The sequence below is a fragment of the Schistocerca gregaria genome, chromosome X, assembly GCF_023897955.1.
Source record: "Schistocerca gregaria isolate iqSchGreg1 chromosome X, iqSchGreg1.2, whole genome shotgun sequence".
NCBI lineage: Eukaryota > Metazoa > Arthropoda > Insecta > Orthoptera > Acrididae > Schistocerca > Schistocerca gregaria.
Genome location: NC_064931.1, coordinates 213,016,886 through 213,040,694, shown reverse-complemented (window position 1 = coordinate 213,040,694; position 23,809 = coordinate 213,016,886). Strand labels below are relative to the sequence as shown.

The 23,809-nt window shown below is 37.3% G+C and overlaps 1 protein-coding gene across 2 annotated transcripts in view; it reads right to left on the bottom strand.

The window, feature by feature from the left end:
- Positions 1-542: 542 nt before the first annotated feature.
- LOC126298407 (diacylglycerol kinase 1-like) overlaps positions 543-23,809 on the bottom strand; it is a 1,060,073-nt gene continuing 1,036,806 nt past the window's right edge. For both annotated transcript variants that reach the window (XM_049989723.1, XM_049989724.1), the window contains one exon: positions 543-13,419. In XM_049989723.1, coding sequence (XP_049845680.1) covers positions 13,330-13,419 — 90 coding nt within the window. In that variant the 3' untranslated portion in view covers positions 543-13,329. The remainder of the gene's footprint in view (positions 13,420-23,809) is intronic.

The following is a 23,809-nucleotide window of genomic DNA, read 5'->3' as shown; positions in this document are numbered from 1 at the left end:
TAGGTATTACTGTTGGATCAGAAAGTGAGGAGAATTACCATTGAAGTTTCGTCAGGCATAATTATAGCAGATAGCCGAAATGTGGTTTATGAAAATTGAAGAAGGAGTGGACTCGAAATTGCAGTTTTGTGCCTAAACTGTGCGACATTAGTACTAGACAACAAGCTGATATACAGCACGATAATTGCTCGAGAAAAACACAGCATTGCCTCCACACATTTCTGCATCCTACATTGTTGACACATCATGCATATGGTCAAACATCGAATTGTGAGGGGCACCCAGACTTATTGGCCACAGTAAGAAAACATTCAGACTTAGTCTCTACAGTGGACGACTGGTGGCCAGGTTTCATGTCTCTATGACTGTACATACTGCTTAAAAATGTGAATTTTGCAAAAGCTTTCTCAGTTACTGCATTCCCTAGATACATGTATGTCTCCCTGTTACAGCTGATAAAAAATTATGAAGTTTATTTTCAGGATATGGAAATAGGATTTTATTTTGATATTGTTGTTGATAAAAAACTAAAGTAATTCTGAAAAACAAGTTGTAAGCAACTTTATTTTAAAAATTTTGGCTTATTCAAGCATATAAGTTACTGAATATGAACAGCTTAATACTATTTGACATAACGAATGAGAATAACTATTTTCACATAATAATTTAACTACAATAAGTATTCCAAACTTTTAAAATGAATATAATATACAAAAATTTATTTATTTGGTGTCACCAGTGTATTTATAGAAATTGCATTTAAACAGTTTTCAGTAAGACCGTTTACTTAAGAAAGAAATAAGTATTGTAGTTAAACTTGTGTATGTAATTTTACTCTGACTTTTTCATATCTCCATTTATGAGCATGTAACATTAGAGTTTCTTAAGCCCCATGTGAGCTTGAGTGTGTACTTAAAAAAGATAAGAGTAAAAGTAAGGTTACATTACTCATATGTATCACATCATACATTTTGTAAATGTATAAATGAATGATGTCAAGGAACATGTTACACATATAAATATTTGCTACTGTAGATACATTTGTTTGAGAGGCTAACATAATGAAACCATAGCATGTCACATAACAAATACAATATATGTTTGGAAATGTGCATCTGTGACATACAATGTTCCTCACGAAAGAATCTCTCTCTCTCTCTCTCTCTCTCTCTCTCTCTCTCTCTCTCTCTCTCTCTCTCTTCACACACAATACTGGTGTATATAGATATCAAATTTGTGTTTGCTCATTTATTCTCCACACTATTTAAATAGCTATGTACAAGAAACATGGATGACAGAAAAAAGGCTTTTAAATTTATACATTATTTGCACTTATGGCAATTATATTGCTATGACTGAGAACTATAGAGAGAACTATTTACAGACTATTCGTATCACACATGTTACCAGTTGAAATTGACAAAAATATTTGCTTTCCCATCATGCAGTGCTGCTATATGTTTAGAATATTTATGCTTATTTCCACTTTAGCACACTGCCTGTTGAGCAATATATTTCTACTTTTATTTACAATAAAGTACACTGTGGGTCACACTGTTCCACTATGTCATGAATGTACACATAAGATTGAACATAACACACTAAGCAGCTAGCGATGTCCTTGTTAACAAAAATTGCACTTTCCTAAGCAGTGTCCGATAATCATGGTTTCACAATATTAAACACAATACGCTCACTGACACTGATCAGTAAAACGGTAGGTCTGGGCTATGGCCTCAGTTATGACCCCAGTCAAGGAACTGGGTCATATGGTGAACATATCTTCTTTCAGTTATGTACTCAGTAGTGATTCTTTTATCCAAAAGTAATGTCATGAGATAGGAGTAATAGTTTTTTTTCAGATGCTGTTGTACACTGCTTCAAGTTCAAAGAGTATAGATGAAGCTCACTGCCATTCAGTTCAGAGCAGTTCACTGTGTCTGTAACGCACAGAGTTAATATAACACTATAACATGTATTTTAGTAGCTATGTGGTAACCTTTCTACAAGTAGTAAAACATACTGATTAATTTACAGTTCATTCAAAATTTAAAATATTATATACACACAAGTGGCATGTTCTGGTGCCTTAGTTATAATTTTGTTGACATACATACATTATGGACACAATAAGTTCCATAACTTGCTGCAGATTATTTCAAAATAAATGTATAATGACCCAACATCATTTGACATGTTAAATTTAAATGCTATAGCTTAAACATTTGGTTTTTCTTTAATGATTCTGGCCTTATGAGGTGGCTGTTATTCGTAAGTACATAAAAATAGTATGGATTTTTAGGAAAAATAGATCATGTCTTGCTCTAAAATTATAATTACAAGTGGATGCTAGATAGCATAAATACAGTCAGTACTTTTTCAGCCTCTGTGTGGCTAAGTTCTTTCTCAAATATTTAAAATGAATCAGACTGAGTGCAGTAACCCTACTGTTCTCTCCATATTTGAGGTAAGCCTGTTTGTAACAGTACTGTGGAAAACAGCATCCGAGTCTTTCATTAATATTTGCCATAAAGATGTAGAAAAATAATTTTATTTGACTTAATGTGTTCAACATGCGTTGAACAAGCACATAGTAATCATATATTAGGGATCTACCAGACAAGGCTTTCTAAAAGAGACTTCACACATGTATGAATAATTTGAAGTTTTTTCAGAAATCAGAACCCTGTTTCACAGCACAAACTTCTATTTTCTTAAAGGACTGTGATACATAAAATACCTGATGTAAAGAGGAGAAAAGCGGTTTTAGATATTTTGTAAGAGTAAAGTATTGATTAACACAGTTGCTTATCTGATGGATAAACAAATAAGTAATGATTTAGATTTCATTACATTCACAAACTGGCATAAAGAAATGAGTTGTCAGGCTGATTGATACGGATGGCATTCACAAATCAGAGATATGGGTTTAACCAAGATACAACTAAATACTGGTTGACAACAGAGTCATCAGTCTTTGTGACAGATAATTAAATGGTAAAGTAGAGATGAGCGAGTATATAGTGACAACATAATTTCATACTAGAGTTTTAAAAAACGTATTTCTGTACCGCTAGTGTGCCAACAATGTTTCATTTATAGATGATGCAGAAACAAGGCTATATTCGTGATGTGGAAGAAAGCTTTGGGAATGGTGGAATAGCTATGTAACATTTATAATCTACGTTTTTCCAGTAATTATGCCATGTGAGGCATTATGTTTTATGATGCTGAACAACTTGATACAAGAATTAAAAGATTCATAATTTGTTAATCACTACCAGTATGTGAAATGGTAGTTGATACATTAGCATTGTTAATTTGTTCCTAAATGGTTCTCTCTATTATGAAGATGGTAATAAAGATCATCTCAAAATTGTGATCGTTTGTAGGACATAGCTGTTTCTTAATTTGATAGGTTTGTTAATTTGTATAGCAATATAACATATATATTGCTAACTTGGTTCAATTTAAGGTACAATGAATTATGGTGTGATACTATTGGTAATGAATACGATGTAAAGTGTTCTACATATTATCATACAACTCTAAGAATTATAGATGAGATTAGTGAACACATGTGGGTTGATGTAAGTGATTCTATGAAAGGAACTGTCACTGAATTTTTGATACTGACAGGACTTAGGCTCACCAAGATTAACTTGACCATGACTCATTTATATCAAATTCATTCCTAAATTATGTTACGAAATAGAAAGAAAAAAATGGAGATTTTATAGTTTTATCAAACTTTGCACAGCATACAGGTGTATGAACCTATTGATTTTAGGAATAAAGGCAAACATGAAATAATGAGGAATGTGAGTGGTATACAATTCTGATTAAAATATGGCTTATGTATACGTCTGTGAAGATTTTCTTAAAGATGGAAAATATAAAATAAGAACCATGTATTCATCTTTTTAGATATCTTATAGCTGTAGATTTTTGTTCAGAAGAGAGAAACATGATTTGAAAAACTCCAGTGAGGGGGGTTCTGAAATTAGTCTCCTTTCAACAATATTCCTCACCATGTACCTGGTGACAAGATGACCACCACCATTCAGAAGATGTACATAATGAAGCAATGATAGTACATAGTAACAGAGTTTTGAAAAACTGCAGCAGTGATATTACCATGAAAAATTTGGGGCTATCACCATTGTAAGCTCTATTCACTGAAAATGTTTGAATAAAATGTCATTGTTTAGAAATCTTGTGCAAAGGGTGGATATTTGTTTATTAAAAAATTTTTAAAAAGTGTATCTCTATTTAAACTACTATTGTTAACAGAGTTTGCAGTATAATCGTGAGACAGGAAAATTAACTCACTGTGAAACAGTTGGTCTTAAAATGTTTTCAAGTACCCCAGTAAAAGAATTATAAAGAGTATCATTCAAATGTGTAGTCCAACAAAGAAAGAAACGACTAAAACCTGTGCTAAAGAACAATGAAGATACTTATCATCACCTCTAGTATTTAAGTGCTAACAGAAATTAAAGATGAAAGGTCATCTAAAAAGTAAGATCACAACAGAGGAAGGATTTGATGTAGACATTCCAGATTCTTGGCCAAAAACATAGCTGCATGCAAGGCCAGACTAGTTATACTGTTAATGATATCACACCAACAGCTATACATCATCCTATTAATTCCATCAAATGCTTTAGTTTGAGAATTTCTGGCTTACATGCACAGTCACTAGTTGTATTTCGCTCCACATTCATCATTTTTGGATAACTTTGCTTGTCAGTGACATCACTTTAAAACCATCTTTGTACAGCTTACTTATTTTTTTGTACAGGTATAGATTGCATGTTTTACCTTGAAGGCTACTCTCACAAGATGAATATCCATGCAGCTTTGTATGTGTGGTTCTAGAGTTGATAGCATTACTGCAACTATATGAAAAATCAATGTACTATAACACTTAACCTGATGTTCGGGGTGTTAATCTTAAACTCACTGTTGAAGCTTATGTATGTAATTAAGATTAAATTTTAATGAATATTTCATACATTTTAAAATTATCCTTTCTCATCATCTTATGTACTAAAAAACCGATGTAAAGGTCATTCTATGTTACAAGTTTCATTTTTGCAACATCTAGTTACTTCATCATGATGTGATAATGTCTCTATGAGTTTTATAACATATTCTATAACCGATTCTGTAAAGAACCATATTTATAGGAAAACATCTTAGTCACAAAAGTGCACTTAAAACACTTCACTGTGAAAAGTACATACTAGTGTCGAAGAGAAACTAGACTTTGACTATGTATTAAAACTTTTGTTACAGCTGAAAATCCCTACAGAAATGCACAACGAACACCATAGAGAGCTAAGGCAGCGACCCAATGCCAGACAAATTGCACAGTGAAATGATATTTTCATTTTACATGCTTATGGAGCCTTCAGGCATGCGTTGTGTCAAACTAGACAAGGAGAGAAGGATACTTGCACTAGTACCACTTGACAAAACAAATGGATTAAGAATTTTAGGATGGGGTAAGAGGCAGTACAGTGGGACATTACTTGAAGAAATTTATAATAATTCTCAAGAGAAAGGACAGGGCACAGATGAATACATGGGCAATATTTATGACAGAAGATGAGTGTGTGGTAGCCTGTAACCAAATTACAGCCCCTAGAGGGAGTGTGAAAGAAAATTACATTTCGAAGCATAAACTGAGTACTAGTCAGCTCCGCTGCAGTTTCAACATATGGTAAATACACAGTCCTTTTGTAACAGAAACATTATCAGAATCACAAAAAAAGTGATGATTGATCATTGAACAATCCATAACTGTTGTGACTGGAATTAATATTGATATTCTTCATTTAAATTTAATGGACAGTATGTAGAGAAAAGAAAATTAAATCGTGGGCATGTAAAATTTCTTGCACATTTGTGGCTAGAGTAGTAGCACTAAAGGATATGGGAGTTAGAAGTAGAAAGATAGTGAGCAAGTAAAGTAGAGCCTGTAAGAATGCAAGGGAAGAACGAAAAGAAAGAAGAGAAAGATTAAGAAAAAAACTGACCAAATAAAATGCACCTGGTAGCGTATGCAGAAAAACTATGGAAGAGCTTGAGATAAAAAAAGAGATACCTGAGTTCAGATTTTGAACACATTGAGCGTTCAGGATGCCTAAGAAGAGCCAGTTAGCTGCGTATTACTGCTGTTGACAAGACTCAGAAATGAATGGAAAAAACCTCTGATATAGTCATATTGTTACGCAAGTCTGGTTACAATAAACTTTAATTATCTAGTGTAGAACATTTCAAAGTAGATTATGTCCTCATCTCAGAATTATGTAGCTAAGTCCCTTGGTGGTGCATTCCTTCACGCTAGTTGTTTTCTTATTGATTAAAATTCTTATGACGCTACAGTTGACTTTAGATTCAGCGATTTAACTAGATCAATCTGTCTAGTGTTCCCTTAAAGTTTCTTCCCATACTGTGCTGAATTTCATTGTAATTTGTTTTGCCATTTCAAAGATTTTATCCGAAAATTATTGCCTGTGTACATTTATTATTGCCAAACAAGTAACGAATTTGCCACAGACAGTACATATTCATTTCATATCATTTGTGACTGACTGACGTTTCATATTTCTGACTGGTAGGGCATATCGCCCTTACTCTGGAAAGGCTCACAGTTTCACAGGTGCAGTTTATTGACCGTCCAAACAGAAAGTGAAATTTTTTTTATGCTATGTACAGCATATCTCATGTCTAAAATTAAGTAATGCGAAAAACTTCTCAGAATAAACATGAGAAATCTATAAAGATTAAATCTCAGAATAGGCATGAGGATCAGATCTCACTTGGTCCCAGTATTTTTTTGGTGACTCATATGACTAACTTCATAAAAGCTTTGAATGAATGAGAAGTACCAAGTTTACAATGGTTTTTACGCCATGTTGTGGTAACCTACCAACCTTGTGTCTGGAGCTCTGGGTGGAGAAAGACAAAAATCGTATCATATCAAATGGCACCTTCTCTGTATTGTGATTAAAATAAATTGTGACATTTGACACTTCGGCACACTGGTAGAACATGATGCTGTTGTCCACATAACTAGTCAGCAGCTGTAGCTCATCCTGTCACTACCTCGTCAGTAAAATGTAGAATGACAGTACATGCTAGCGAGCATCCGTTGGTCCTGTGTTCCTCTGTTTACTTTGTGAAATGTAGTATTTTTACAAGCATTGTATTGTTCTGCATTATTCAGTTGTTACTGTGAACTAGTATTATAGTATCAGAATCGATTTAGTAGCAGTGTGATAAACATCAAGGCGAGGTTTATCATACAATATGTGCCCCAAGAACACGTTCGCTGGCTTCAAAGGTATTAAAGGCAGGAAGGAGGATTCCAATCAATGGACAAGGTCACAAATTTGTATGCTCTGTGCATCAGTACTTTGAACTGTGTTGTAATATTGGGGGTCGTACTATAAATGTTTCAAGAGCGGTGGACAGAACAGTTAATTGCTGATTATTCCTAGAAAGCAAAGGGACTATCATGAGGTGATGAGCACTACAATTTTCTTGAAAATATTTTCCAGTTTTCTGTTAAAAAATTCCCCAAGAAATCAACAATAGTGACTGATGATGTGTCACACCACTGTGTTGTGTTACACATAGCTCCAACAGTGCAGTGGAAGAAAGCAGATTTTTTTCCTGGTTACAGAGAAATATTCTATCAGAGAAAGTTGTACCAAGAATGAATAATTCAGAATTAATAAATACTGTAAAAGCCCAAAAGGCAATGCTACCAGGTCCAGGGAGGTGAAGATGCAGACTAAGAAAAGTTATTGTTAATGTTACCCACAGGAGTGGTCTTGAGCTGCTAGCCATACAACAGGGTATTTGGAGAAACGAGGATCCATGAAGAACTGCTGGAAGAAAAAATCAAAGAGCTGATATATCAGCCCCAGCACTAGTTCCGTGTCAAAGAAAGAGGACAGCAATGATTATACCTTAGAGTTGAGCTATTTATATCATAATTATATTTATAAAGTATTCATTGACTTAAGTAAACTGCCAAGGCTGTTCTATATTTATTAATTAATATAGTTTCAATGATGGCCTGTTAAATACTAGACTGTGAAAATAAGTGTGCTTCCTTCAGTTCAAGCTGGCAACAGTGTATCCATGCACTGGTCGCATGTAAAACCGTCAAAAGCATCAATTTGTTTTAATTTCACAATATCAAAGAACTCATATGATCTAACAGATCTTCAAAACGGTTATTGTCTTACTTAAGAACAACATACTAAAAAGTGTTTGCTTTAAATGGAAGGCAAATATTTTTAAATGATAGAAAAACTACTGCCTTTTATGGCAAGAGTTATTCTCACACATAAACCAAGAGAAATTGATTTCTTGTCTAAAAGCATTATCAGAAATTATGGCTGTTTTCGCAAAATGGATCATATGATGTAGAGGCAATACTGTGTATTTATTTATTCTGTATATATTTCGAAAGTAATGTAAATGCTTTTATATGTATATTCTGTAATCTCAATTAAAACTGAGATTATTATATATGATCAACAAAGTCCTAAATTGCAATATATAGACTCAGCTACTGATTCATTATGTAGTTCATCATGCATGAATAATAGTATTACAATAACAGCAACCTCATGTGGTATCACATAAAGATTGATATTTCTTTATATATTTATCACAATTTCATACATATTAAAATTCTTAGATAACTTGACATACTATATTAGGAAATTAATTTGAATACAAAGTAAAAAAATATGCAAAATCCTGAATGTATTTAATAAGTACATTTTTACTATAATATATACACTATCATCTATATTAATCTTTGGTGTACAAATTTACATGGATTCATTTCCTCAAACAAGTGAAACTGAAACATATAAATGGGTATGAAAATTATGTTTTCATCTGTGTTAATAACAAATGGGAAGTGCACAACACATATAATTTAATATAGAAATTGTTATACAGCTCATAACGTTGTGTAACGAATAACCTTAGAAGTAATTCTGACAAAATTAACATGGAAATCGTACTTAATTCACAGTATTACTGGTTGTATTGTATGAGTAGAGAAAGCGGGTGTAGGTATCACTAAAGTAAAGGAAAGAAAGTGATACCACATGTAAGTTGAAGTAGGTGATGACTAATCTTCTAGGAGAAAAATAAATAAAAATTATAGGCTGCATATGCTACTGAAATATGTTTATCATCTCAGAAAAATATTGTGTATAAGTGACTATACAAAAAGATATGTACAGGGGAAGGCCGCTCATTACTAACTTCAGGAAACAATGATGCTACAAACTATGAAGAGACCACAGTGAACGATGCTACAGTATTTGCAGCTTAGTGTAAAAAATTTATTTAACAATGCTTTGGTAACATGAAGAATCTAACAAAGACACCTTTCTGTGACAACAGAATAACTGGTGTAATCTGGTACAAGAGATGGTGCTTGACAACATGTCAAGAGAAGACCACAAGGAGGAGGGAAACAAGAGAGAAACGTCTCAAGTGTGAAATGGAAGGGAGAGTTAATTTATAATAGCACATCTTGGAGGAACTGGTGTCAGAGATGATCACTTTGATTGTGTTTATTAGAAATGTTTATATAGGTGTAGGAAACAATAATACATATCCGTTCTCACATGTTCCTTTGCCTTCCACTATCGATTTTTGCAACAAACTGTCCTGTGGTTTCTTTCCTTACTTAGGATACTAATTAATTCCCAGTCTCCTCTTTCCTTTCCCAGCTGAATAAACCTCTGATTCAAAAAGTTACAGTTTGTGTGACTTCCTTTTATGCATCTTAGTTGTAGTAGATTCTTTCCTGTTTATACTTTTATTGGAGAAATGGCTCCTACCGCAGTTTTAATTGCGTAAATAATGCAACAATGAATGTAACAGATGTTGCATTATTGTAGTGAACCTGGTGCAATACATGGAAACTGAAACTGAGGTAGGCTGCATTGCTTGTTGGAGTGTTGTATGTGTAAGATATGAAGTTATGCTTAACAAGCAGCGATATTACAGTTTTTGGTTTACTATCACATATCTCAGATACAATCTAAAGTAGTTAAGAAAAGTGTTATAAATTATAAGTTGTAAACATATAAGTAATAATACATCATTCCTGCAATCGTATTGTGGAAATGGTGTGTTGAGGATTGGTAATTCCTAAGCAGAGCTTTACTGAATGCAGTTTTTCACAGTGGAGAAGACAAAGTAGACATGGCAAATTCGTTCTGTATTTCTGGTTACAGAAAGCTTAGATGAAATCCTTCTAATTTTCCCAAAATCTCTGAAAATTTGAGAGTTGTAAGAGTTTTATATGTGACTAATAAACAGAATGACAAGTTACAGGGCATGTGGATGCCATATGCACTAGCTCAATGAAGACCAAATCTAATTAACATCTGAATACCGTCTTGAAACTTATAATAAGAATGGTTATTTATTTGTTCTGCTATCAGACAAAATGTATTTGTGTTATTTTTGTTGAAAAATGCTGGTAGCAGTATAATACATTACTAAAGATTTCAAGACATTTACAGTTTTTAAAGTAATCTGCTATGGTCACTATCGACTACGGTAGCAATTTTCTTCACAATGCCAGTGGGAGGTCTGACAGTAATCACATAATGCAATTATTCTCTGGCAGTGATGTAACTGTGAACAACCCTAATTCTATGATATTTAGTGCCTCACCTCCTTTTTATCATATCCTCATTTCCATTGCACCAACTGGAGGACTGACAAAGAAAATCATCCATCCCTTCACAGAAAAATCAGTCTGCAAAGAAGCAGTATCATGCTTTAGCAACATATAACTACATTTTCTAATTCACATATGTAGTGCTGGCGTTGAATTGTATTGTAAAGGTACATGACTCCTTCGCAAAAGTATTTGAGACTAAATTAAACAATACTATTGTTAAACAAGCCTCGACTGAGGTACTTATTATTTAACTGCAGTCTCACCACTGCTTTCTAAAACATGAGTTTCCTCTTTAGTTCTAAGTTGAAGCAACATCACGTTTTCTATGCTCAGCTTTTTCCTAAACTTCAAACCATCTGGAGCTCATGCCTCAACTGCCTCATCTGACTTATTTCGTTTTTAATATTTTATTTTTATTTGTTCAGTTACATAATGCTATGAACTCTTGGTGAGTTAGTTATTCATTCCATTATTTCCATTCTCATTTGACACTCCACCACATATCTGTTTCTCTTTTCGTTTTTGCTCATTCCAAGACCTATTGTATTGCGAAAAGGAATGGAGTTGTCCTGTCTGTCACAGCCCTTTTTCTAACGTTCTTCAAGTGCATATAAGGTCCTATCCTCCTGGCTGTTCTCTCTAAATCACCATGAAATATGTTAAAGTAATGCAAGATTGTATGCAATTCTTGTACATTTTTTAAGTTTTGGGAAACATCCACTGTACACTAGTTCATTGTTACGATTGGTGGATATTTTATTTTCTGCATAACTCCATCCAATATTTTGTACTGTTGTTTTCATATTATGGAGAGACCTTGGAGAATTCGATAACAATACTTCTCAATGAGAATTACGAAGTGTGGTTCTATGGCATTAAAGTTAAGTCTCCCTCTGTACATTCTAAGATCTAGGGTTTAATTCACAGTTGGTGTAGATCTTTGTTTTCTTGCACTTAATGTGACCATCTTTTCTGAAAATTCACAGTGCATGTGAAAAAGTCAAGTGGTTCTATTTTTCGGATTTGGGATGAAAATGTAAGTCCTCCAATAAATGACTGTATGAGCTGGTTCGCAAGGTGCATCAAAACATGGCCAAACAAATTATATTGTGACAACAACTTCTAAAACACTTTGAGTTCAAATCAGCCTTCAGTGTGAGAACATCCTCACCTGCAGATAGGAAGGCACCACAACTCACATTGTGTAAATAAATAGATATAAGGCGAAAAAAGTATATAATGTCTCGATCATGAAATTTATTCGTTTCTAAAACCTAAATCCTGAAGTCATTAAGTATTACGTGGTTAAAATGATTGACAACAGACCATATAAATCTCTAAACACATAAAAATATTTTAGAAATATACCTGAAAGAAAAACAATCAATGGTTGTCTGTCAGCCTTTACAGTGACTGTACTATATATTCAGAAAAAAAACCGCACAACTAGCTTCTAATTTACAGAATGTGGACATTAGTGGATTCGAATGTCGAAATGACATGAAAATATGCCTGTAAGTCTCTTAGAGATAAGAGAATAAACCATTAATTCGGATAAGTATTTGCTGTCACACTGAACACACCTTACTCCAGCAGACTACATGCAGAATTGGGAAACTCAGTAACAAATAAATGTTGCTAGTCGTAACACTTTTCTGTTGTTTTCCGTTAACTTCACTAAAAAAGAGCGCTCCTTTATTCTGTGTGTTCTTGTCTCCACAAGTGCTATCAGGTTTTCCTACAGGTAAGTCAGATGATATCTCTTCCTTTCAAACTGAAATACAGATGCTTTAACCTTGCACATTGCATGAAATGGAGTTTAAACAGTGTCATTGAAGATGGCAGAAATGATAATGGTGATATGATATCAACAATAATAATGATACTCTTATAATAGTAGTAATACTTTTAAAATAACGAAAGTTATGTTTGTAACACAATGTATATACCTTACCAAAAGCAGTAACTCTTACTCACCACTGGTAACAGCATGTAGCAGTGTTACTGTTACACAGTTTCTGGTGAACAAGTACTGCATCCATCTAAGTAACATCCATACTAACCAATAAAGGGCAACTGACAAAGATGGTGCTTAAAATATACTGCAGAAAATTCTTCTGACAGATCATTATGTGAATGAAAAATTATTCCAGTACACTCAGTTGTTTGTACAGTACATAATTTTTCACAATGATCTTTCAGACTATAGCATTGCAAGCAAATTACACCATGAATGTTGTGTTTATATATCTATATATTGGCACAGAGCAATTTGCAGCCTTTTATGAGGCAAAATAAATAGTTTTTTCTTTTTTATGCATATATCGTGCTACACTCAATAAAAAGCACATATGCCTTAAAGAAACATGGGAAGTTATAGTCAGGAAAGAATCTACATATTGCACTTTAAAAGAATATTCAAAACACTAAATAAAAAGGATTAAGTGACAGAATTGAAGGTATCAACAATTACTTTTTGTGTTACCACATTACGTAAATAAAAATGATATGTGTAACATCAAAAATACAATAAAATTTACAAGTATCCATATTTTATTGTCACCATTCGCCACGAGGTAAATGGTTCACCTCCTTAAGTAACGGAAGATTCCTCTTCCTCTTTCCGGCTGTGGAGCCATCAACATTGGAACTTGGTTCTTGTGTGTAATTTTAATCTGTAAAAAATAAAGACCTCACTTCCACAGTGTGTTTCAAGACTATAAAAAAACAAATTATAAGAGTTATATATAGTACATGTCTCTCTATACAATGTAACTGCTGATATTTGTATCAATGTGTCCAAGAATTTATATGTTGTCTGATAACTTTCATAAGTAAATGTTAATGGCTGAATCCTTGATTTAATTTTGAATCCAGCTATAATTTTTTAATAAATTTTACAGTTAACTGAAAAAAGGTGATTGTAGCATTTCTTTTCTCTAAGTTCTGTTGGAGATATAGCTGAGTATTCTTTGGGGCGACGTTTGCTCTTTGGTGCTCAAGTACAATATAGCAGAGCCATACTTATTTCATGATAAATTCAACCGTAATGGAAACAAGCGCAAGCCGAGCACTTCCAGTGATCGGTCGTCGTGCGCTTAAATCCATTCCCCCTGCGGCGTCTCTGGAAATACGATACAGATGATGTGTACTAGCTATTATGTTGTTAGTTTTGCGTCAACGTCATTTCTCTTTCCCGCTAGTTTTGTTCACGTGGTCCTGCGCCGTTCATAAACGTATGAGTTGCTCTGTGTGCTGCACTGAAACACAGTCGAGGAAAACCGTTTAAAAGCAGGGAAAAGCAGTTTCTGCCTAGTGTTTCCGAGAGGGTTTTAGAAAAACACCTTAGCTACCAATACGGTAGAGTCTAGAGGAACTTCTGTGTCGAGTATATTAGGCGCATGGAAAGAAAAACCGAACACAAATGAACTGTCTAGTCCAGGCAAAACGAGAGTATCATCAGCATCTCTTCGACACTCTCCCACAGGTCAAACAAATCTGGTATAATTCATGTTGCCCTTCTCTCTACTATTTATTAATTTTCGTGCGTGTTTCCCTGTTTAAGTGACTTAATCCCGCATTTTTGAAAGTGTATATTCATTCAGTCCGTAGTGCAATAGTTGCTCACTGAACAGCCAGCTACGTAGCTCTTTAACGTATCAGCGCCAATCGGTGACACATCAGAATGGTAGGAAGTAGCATATCTAGGACTCTTTGCTTTTCATAGTTCACTTCTTCAGTTAGTCTTGCAAGGATGGCTTCAGGCCCGTCGCATGGGACACCTCAGGTGTCACTTGTTTTACCCACGGGATCAGCTTCCGAGCCACCCCCTTGTGCACCTGACGCGATTGATCAGCTCTCATCTGACGCGGTGGATCCGCCCTCACAGTAGTGTTAGCGGCGATTGGTAACGCGTTCGCGTCGCTCGAGGCGGAGGGCTAAAGACTGGTGTCCTGGCCTGGTCCATTCGCCATGTGAATGGACACGTGGGAACTCCTTCAGCAGCGTCCGAGCAGGCTCACGGGAGGAGGGGTTTACTATTTACTGGGAGATCCAAATTTAGGCGCGTTATGGAGCCCTTTTGGCAAATAGCGTTCAGGGCTCGAAAGAAAGCCAGTGTGCGCTCGGTATGTCTGCCGGAAGACCTCATCCGAGATCTGGAGGCGGCCTTGCCTGTGGCTATCGAGCGTGCAGGGTGCAGTCGTCTGCATGTTGTGGCTGACTTCGGCACCAACGATGCCTGTCGCATGGGTTCTAAGGCGATCCTCAGTTCGTACAGGCGGTTGGCAAAGATGGTGAAGACTGCTGGCCTCCTGCGCAGGGTGCAAGAAGAGCTCATAATTTGCAGCATCGTTCCCAGAGTTGATCGATGTCCTTTGGTTTGGATCCGAGTGGAGGGTCTCAATCAAAGACTTCGTCGACTCTGTGATCGTCTTGGCTGCAGATTTCTAGACCTCCGTTATCGCGAGGGGATTTGTAGGGTTCCCCTTGATAGGTCTAGCGTGCACTACACAAAAGAAGTAGTTACTCGGATAGCAGAGTACTTGTGGAATGCACATGAAGGTTTTTTAGGCTAGGCAGTAGTATGAGATGCTCTGATGAACACACGCCAGTCGAGGAAGTCAAACAGCGTTCAGAGTGAAGATACCTCGACTGCCACTATTTTATCAGTAAACTTTCGACGTTTTCGTAATAAAGTTCCCTAATTTACTGCGCTCCAGGAAAGTTCTCGAGCTCAAATTATTCTTGGGACAGAAAGCTGGCTGAAACACGAAGTGGAAAACTTTGAGATATTTAGTGAATTGTGGAGCTTAGATCGTCAAGACAGATTAGAGGCTATAGAAGGGGGAGTGTGGATTGCAGTTGACATAAATATTGTCTGTATTGAGGTCGAAGTTGAGTGTGACAGCGAAGTCATCTGTTTACGTAAAACAGGTTTATCTGAAATCATGTTAATTGTTGGATGTTTTCGCCGGCCACCCGATTCTGCTGAGGCAGTTCTAGAATCATTCAAAGAAAGTCTTCGATCAATGTCTCGTAAATACATAGATCATGCAATACTGGTTGGAGGCGACTTAACCTGCCCAGTATAGACGGGAATATCTATGGATTTATTACGGGGGGACAGACAGACAGTAACGCGAAATACTAAAGATTGTCTTGAGCAACTAGCTCTGCAGCCCACACGCAATGGAAATATAACTTGTAGGTACAAAAAGGGTCGGACCTTATCGACAGTGTTAGTATAGAAACGGGGATTAGCGATCATGATGTTATTATACCAGCTATGATTACGAAAGTTAATAAATCAGTCGAGACTGCTAGAGTGTATCTGCTGGATAGAACAGATAAGCAGTTAATAACATCTCACTTAAACAGTGAATTGGCAACGGTTAGTTGCAGTAAGAGGGACGTAGAGGAATTGTGGGCAAAGTTTAAGCAGATTGTAAATCGTGGTCTGGAGAGTTATGTGCCTAGTAAATGGACAAAGGATGGAAAAAATCAAACATGGTTTAATAACGAAATTTGGAGGATTCTGAGGAATCAGACGCTGTTGGACTCTCGGTTCAAAAGGCAACGCATAAATGACGACAACTGAAGGTTAGTAGAGATTCGTGCGTCTATGAAAAGATCTATGCGCAAGGTGTACAACTGCTACCGCCGTCACATCTTAGCAGGAGATTGGCAGATAACTTGAGTAAATTCTGGTCGTCTTTAAAATCGCTATGTGGGTCTAAGGCTTCCATTCAATCCCGTAAATCCCGTATTGACCAGTCTGGTGTGCCAGTTGAAGACAGCAAAACGAAAACTGAAGTTTTAAATTTCACGTTCAAGAAATCGTTCACACATGAGAATACACATACATACCGCCATTTGAGCATCGGACCGACTCCCGTATGGAAGACTTAGTAATAAACATCCCCTTACCTACCTTGAATTTACCGTTAATCTCTGGCCCAGTGCAAAGTCCCAAGAGACTGGAGAAAAGCGCAGCTGACTCCAGTATATAAGAAAGGTAAAAGAATTGACTCTCAAAATGACAGACCAATATCCTTATCCAGAATCCTTGAGAATATTCTCAGTTCGAATGTAATAAATTTCCTTGAGACTGAGAAGTTTATGGACACGAATCAACATGGTTTTAGAAAGCATCGCTCGTGCGAAACTCAACTTGATCTTTTCTCACATGATATACTGAGAACTATGGATGAAGGGCAACAGGCAGATGCCACATTTCTAGATTTCCGGAAAGAATTTGACACGGTGCCCATTTCAGGCTGTTAACGAAGGTACGAGCGTATGGAGTAAGCTCACAGATATGTTAAAGGCTCGTAGACTTCTTAAATAATAGAACCCAGCATGCTGCTCTCGATAGCGAGAGAGACAAGGGTATCATGACGAGTGCCACTTGGAAGTGTGATACGACAGCCGTTGTTCTCTATATACGCAAATACTTTAGCTGACAGGGTGGGCAGAAATCTGCTGCTGTTTGCTGATGGTGTCGTGGTGTACAGTAAGATGTCGAAGTTGAATGGGTGTAGGAAGATGCAAGATGACTTAGACAAAATTTCCAGTAGGATGGTGATTGGCAGCTAGCTCTAAATGTGAAAAAATGTAAGTTAATGAGGATGAGGAGGAAGATCAAATCTGTAATGTTCGGATACAGTATTACTAGTTTCCTGCTTCACATAGTCAAATCGTTTAAATATCTGGGAATAAAGCTACAAAGTGATATGAGCTGGAACGAGCATGTGATAACTGTGTAGGGAAGGCGACTGTTCGATTTATTATTAGGAGAATTTTAGGATAGAGCGGTTCACCTGTAAAGGAGATCACATATAGGATGCCGATGCGACTGATTCTTGAGTACTGCTCGAGGGTTCGGGGCCCGTATCAAATCGGACTGAAGGAAGACATCGAAGCATTTCAGAGGCGGACTGCTACAGTTGTTACCGGTAGGCTCGAACAACATGTAAGTGTTAAGGAGACACTTCAAGAACTTAAATGGGATTCCCTGGAGGGAAAGTGACGTTCTTTTCGAAAAACACCATTGAGAAAATTTAGAGAACTGACATTTGAAGCTGACTGACGAACGATTGTACTGCCGCCAAGGACCACGAAGATATACAGACAGTCGTTTTTCCCTCGCTCTATCTGCGAGTGAAAGGGAAATGATAAGCAGTGCTACAGGGTACTCTCAGCCACGCACCATACGGTGACTTACGGTGTATCTATGTAGATGTAGATCCCCTGTTAGTCCTGTCTGGTACAGGTCCCGCAGACTTGATCAATATTGTAGGATGGGTCGCATGAGTGATTTGTAAGCAATCTCCCATGTGCAATATAATTGATTTTCTTAGTATTCCACCGATGAAGCGAAATCTGCCATCTGTTTTCTCTACGACTGAGCCTATTTGATTTCCAATGGTATACAAAATGTTACACCCAGATATTTTTATGAGTTGAAGAATTCCAACTGTGACTCGTTGATATTGTAGTCAATACCGTTTTTTCTTTTTCAATTTTGCGTCAGTTTTTATCTTCCCAAACTTGCCTTTCAGGTACTGTAAACCACGATTTGTTTTATTCATCGCTGCAACAAACTGTTTCATAAGACCTAGTTTGATATGGATTGGAGATTGGTAAATCTTATTACGACCCACAAGAGGTACATGTTGAATGTTGTGCTGTCCGACTACAGGTAAATTTCTCGGTGGCCAATTTTTCACTATGTATCGATTCTTGTCATCGCGACTATTCCATAGGCAAAGAGAGCACGTATGCTTTGCATATCCAGCTAGCATTCCTAACAGAAGGGCTGCAGCCTTTACATCAACGCGAATATTCCCGTTATGCTCAGAGGGTTTAATGGCTAAATGGTTCAAATGGCTCTGAGCACTATGCGACTTAACTTCTGAGGTCATCAGACGCCTAGAACTTAGAACTAATTAAACATAACTAACCAAAAAACATCACACACATCCATGCCCGAGGCAGGATTCGAACCTGCGATCGTAGCGGTCGCTCGGTTCCAGACTGTAGCGCCTAGAACCGCACGGCCACTCCGGCCGGCAGAGTGTTTAATCAGCGTCAAGAAAGTGTTCATTGTTGCGTAAGTTTCCTTCATTCCAAAGGCATAAGTAATAGGAACTGACGGTTTCTGGTTTCCATTGTGTAGTAGTGTAGTTTTGAGACTGCATAAGCTAGAGTCAACGAAAAGTATCCAGTCCTCTGCTACGTATTTGTTACCTAGCTCCCTTATGAGTCCTGTCACGTCGTGACAGAAGAAAACATCGCGTTTAACAGCATAGTATGCTGCGAATTTCATATGTCGACCTCGAAATTGCATAGCTGTAGCAACTCTCTTGAGTAAGCTCCACTCCTTCAGTCTGGAACCCAACAGTTCAGACTTTGCTTTCGACAGGGAAAAATCGCGAACCAGATCGTCCAGTTCGGCTTGGCTGATCAAATATGGCATTTTAATATTATTGTCGGGATAATTCGTGTATTCCATAGCGTCACTGTCATTACCTTCAGTACCACTTTATTCGTTGTTCATTGCATCGGATGAAGGAGGCATTGGTACTGGCTAATCTGTACTACTGGCCACAGGCTTTAGAGCAGACTGACAATCTGGATACACAATTTTTGACTTGTTCTTCTTGTCATAACCGGATGTGTTGGTCAAGCAGAAACAGCAGTTGGAGTGGTGATCTCTCTGCTGCTGCCAAATCATGGGAACAGCAAAAGGCATTCGATATCGTTTACCATTTAACCACTGGGTTAGGCCTGTGTAACAGACGGTGCAACAGAGATGAGGAGCGCAAGATTTTGTTTGATCTCAGATTTCACATCCGAAGTAATGTTTGCAAGCTACACGTAGCTTTCTGGTTATGTTATTGAGCTAGTCGGACGTCGTACACTCGCCACAAATGTAACAAAAGCAGCCCGGACAATTCACAGAACTGCATCTATTCGTCTTTCGTTTACCGAATCACCGTATACCGAATTACCGAATCGTCGTGTACGAAAATGCATGTTACTGCGACTGTTGATTAATAAAACACAGAACCACACTAGCACGAACTATTTTTTAGTCATCTTCGAATCAGACTGCTGGACGAACAGAAGAAATTGCAGAAACCTGTCTGCATGCTGTAGCTCGCGGGCAAGTTAGAACTTTTCGCCGACTAGTTAGAACTTGTCCAAGTCTGCCTGTTTCTTTTTACTTCTGCACACTTGGATCCACAGACACATAGGACAGAGTAACCTTCAGAATACACACACATCCACATGTTGTTGTTGTTGTGGTCTTCAGTCCTGAGACTGGTTTGATGCAGCTCTCCATGCTATTCTATCCTGTGCAAGCTTCTTCATCTCCCAGTACTTACTGCAACCTACATCCTTCCGAATCTGCTTAGTGTATTCATCTCTTGGTCTCCCTCTACGATTTTTACCCTCCACGCTGCCCTCCAATGCTAAATTTGTGATCCCTTGATGCCTTAGAACATGTCCTACCAACCGGTCCCTTCTTTTTGTCAAGCTGTGCCACAAACTCCTCTTCTCCCCAATTCTATTCAATACCTTCTCATTAGTTATGTGATCTACCCATCTAATCATCAGCGTTCTTCCGTAGTACCACATTTCAAAAGCTTCTATTCTCTTCTTGTCCAAAATATTTATCGTCCATGTTTCACTTCCATACATGGCTACACTCAATACAAATACTTTCAGAAATGACTTCCTGACACTTAAATCAATACTCGATGTTAACAAATTTCTCTTCTTCAGAAACGCTTTCCTTGCCATTGCCAGTCTACATTTTATATCCTCTCTACTTCGGCCGTCATCAGTTATTTAAGTCCTTTACTACTTTAAGTGTCTCATTTCCTAATCTAATTCCCTCAGCATCACCCGATTTAATTTGACTACATTCCATTATCCTCGTTTTGCTTTTGTTGATGTTCATCTTATATCCTCCTTCCAAGACACTGTCCATTCCGTTCAACTGCTCTTCAAAGTCCTTTGCTGTCTCTGACAGAATTACAATGTCATCGGCGAACCTCAAAGTTTTTATTTCTTCTCCATGAATTTTAATACCTACTCCAAATTTTTCTTTTGTTTCCTTTACTGCTTGCTCAACATACAGATTGAGTAACATCGGGGAGAGGCTACAACCCTGTCTCACTCCCTTCCCAACCACTGCTTCCCTCGAGTCTTATAACTGCCATCTGGTTTCAGTAAAATTGTAAATAGCCTTACGCTACCTGTATTTCATCCCTGCCACCTTCAGAATTTGAAAGAGAGTACTCCAGTTAACATTGTCAAAAGCTTTCTCTAAGTCTACAAATGCTAGAAATGTAGGTTTGCCTTTTCTTAATCTTTCTTCTAAGATAAGTCGTAAGATTAGTATTGCCTCACGTGTTCCAACATTTCTGCGGGATCCAAACTGATCTTTACCAAGGTCCGCTTCTACCAGTTTTTCCATTCGTCTGTAGATAATTCGCGTTAATATTTTGCAGTTGTGACTTATTAAACTGATAGTTCGGTAATTTTCACATCTGTCAGCACCTGCTTTCTTTGGGATTGGAATTATTATATCCTTCTTGAAGTCTGAGGGTATTTCGCCTGTCTCATACATCTTGCTCACCAGATGGTAGAGTTTTGTCAGGACTGGCTCTCCCAAGGCCGTCAGCAGTTCTAATGGAATGTTGTCTACTCCTGGGGCCTTGTTTCGACTCAGGTCTTTCATTGCTCTGTCAAACTCTTCACGCAGTATCTTATCTCCCATTTCGTATTCATCTACACCCTCTTCCATTTCCATAATATTGTCCTCAAGTACATCGCCCTTGTATAAACCCACTATATACTCCTTCCACCTTTCCGCCTTCCCTTCTTTGCTTAGAACTCGGTTTCCATCTGAGCTCTTGATATTGATACAAGTGGCTCTCTTTTCTCCAAAGGTCTCTTTAATTTTCCTGTAGGCAGTATCTATCTTACCCCTAGTGAGGTGTGCCTCTACATCCTTACATTTGTCCTCTAGCCATCCCTGCTTAGCCATTTTCCACTTGCTGTCGATCTCATTTTTGAGACGTTTGTATTCCTTTTTGCCTGCTTCATTTACTGCATTTTTATATTTTCTCCTTTCAGCAATTAAATTCAATATCTCTTCTGTTACCCAAGGATTTCTATTAGCCCTCGTCTTTTTACCTACTTGATCTTCTGCTGCCTTCACTACTTCATCCCTCAGAGCTACCCATTCTTCTTCTACTGTATTTCTTTCCTCCATTCCTGTCAATTGTTCCCTTATGCTCTCCCTGAAACTCTCTACAACCTCTGGTTCTTTCAGTTTATCCAGGTCCCATCTCCTTAAATTAGCACCTTTTTGTAGTTTCTTCAGTTTTAATCTACAGTTCATAACCAATAGATTGTGGTCAGAGTCCACATCTGCCTCTGGAAATGTCTTACAATTTAAAACCTGATTCCTAAATCTCTGTCTTACCATTATATAATCTATCTGATACCTTTTAGTATCTCCAGGATTCTTCCATGTATACAATCTTCTTTTATGATTCGTGAACCAAGTATTATTTATGATTAAGTTATGCTCTGTGCAAAATTCTACCAGACGGCTTCCTCTTTCATTTCCTCCCCCCAATCCAATATTCACCTAGTATGTTTCCTTCTCTCCCTTTTCCTACTGACGAATTTTCGTCTCCCTTCACTATCTGAATAATTTCTTTTATCTCTTCATACTTTTCCTCAATTTCTTCATCATCTGCAGAGCTAGTTGGCATATAAACTTGTACTACTGTAGTAGGCGTGGGCTTTGTATCTATATTGGCCACAGTAATGCGTTCACTATGCTGTTTGTAGTAGCTTACCCGCATTCCTAGTTTCCTATTCATTACTAAACCTACTCCTGCATTACCCCTATTTGATTTTGTGTTTATAACCCTGTAGTCATCTTGTTCCTCCTGCCTCCGAACTTCACTAATTCCCACTATATCTAACTTTAACCTATCTATTTCCCTTTTTAAATTTTCTAACCTACCTGCCCGATTAAGGGATCTGACATTCCACGCTCCGATCCGTAGAACGCCAGTTTTCTTTCTCCTGATAACGATGTCCTCTTGAGTAGTCCCCGCCCGGAGATCCGAATGGGGGACTATTTTACCTCCGGAATATTTTACCCAAGAGAACGCCATCATCATTTAATCATACAGTAAAGCTGCATGGCCTCGGGAAAAATTACGGCTGTAGTTTCCCCTTGCTTTCAGCCGTTCGCAGTACCAACACAGCAAGGCCGTTTTGGTTAATGTTACAAGGCCAGATCAGTCCATCATCCAGACTGTTGCCCCTGCAACTACTGAAAAGGCTGCTGCCCCTGTTCAGGAACCACACGTTTGTCTGGCCTCTCAACAGATACCCCTCCGTTGTGGTTGCACCTACGGTACGGCCATCTGTATCGCTGAGGCACGCAAGCCTCCCCACCAACGGCAAGGTCCATGGTTCATGGATATTGCATATCAAACACGGCTCATTGATGTAGCTAAATATTAACCCATGTACAAGCTTTTAATATCATATGACTTTCAGCTGTTAACTTTAAATCCAGATGTCCTACAACATTCCTGATTGCAAAACTACCACATTCCTGAATGTAAAATCGGAATCGGCGCACCCTGTTACATAACACTCACGTTATTTTCACCGAGTAGAAAATTCATTGTTCAGTAGTAATATTGACCTGTGGGGTATGAGCGTAAGGGTAGAGGAGGCGTGTAAAAGGTAACTTTCTTATGATTTTCTTGAATGTCTCGAAAACTGCACCATCTAGAAAAAATGTTTCCCAGTATAAAATTAAATTATATAAAATTTCCTGAAAAACAGGTAACATTAGTTTTCAGTTTGTGAGTAATAGTTTACACACAGCAGAGGATGACAAATAGCGGATTATTAAAAAGATAGTGTTCTAACGCTGTAAAATATATGTTAATTGCTAAATGACGTGGGATGAGAACAAATATTAAATGTGTGTACCACATCTAACAAGGGAACCTC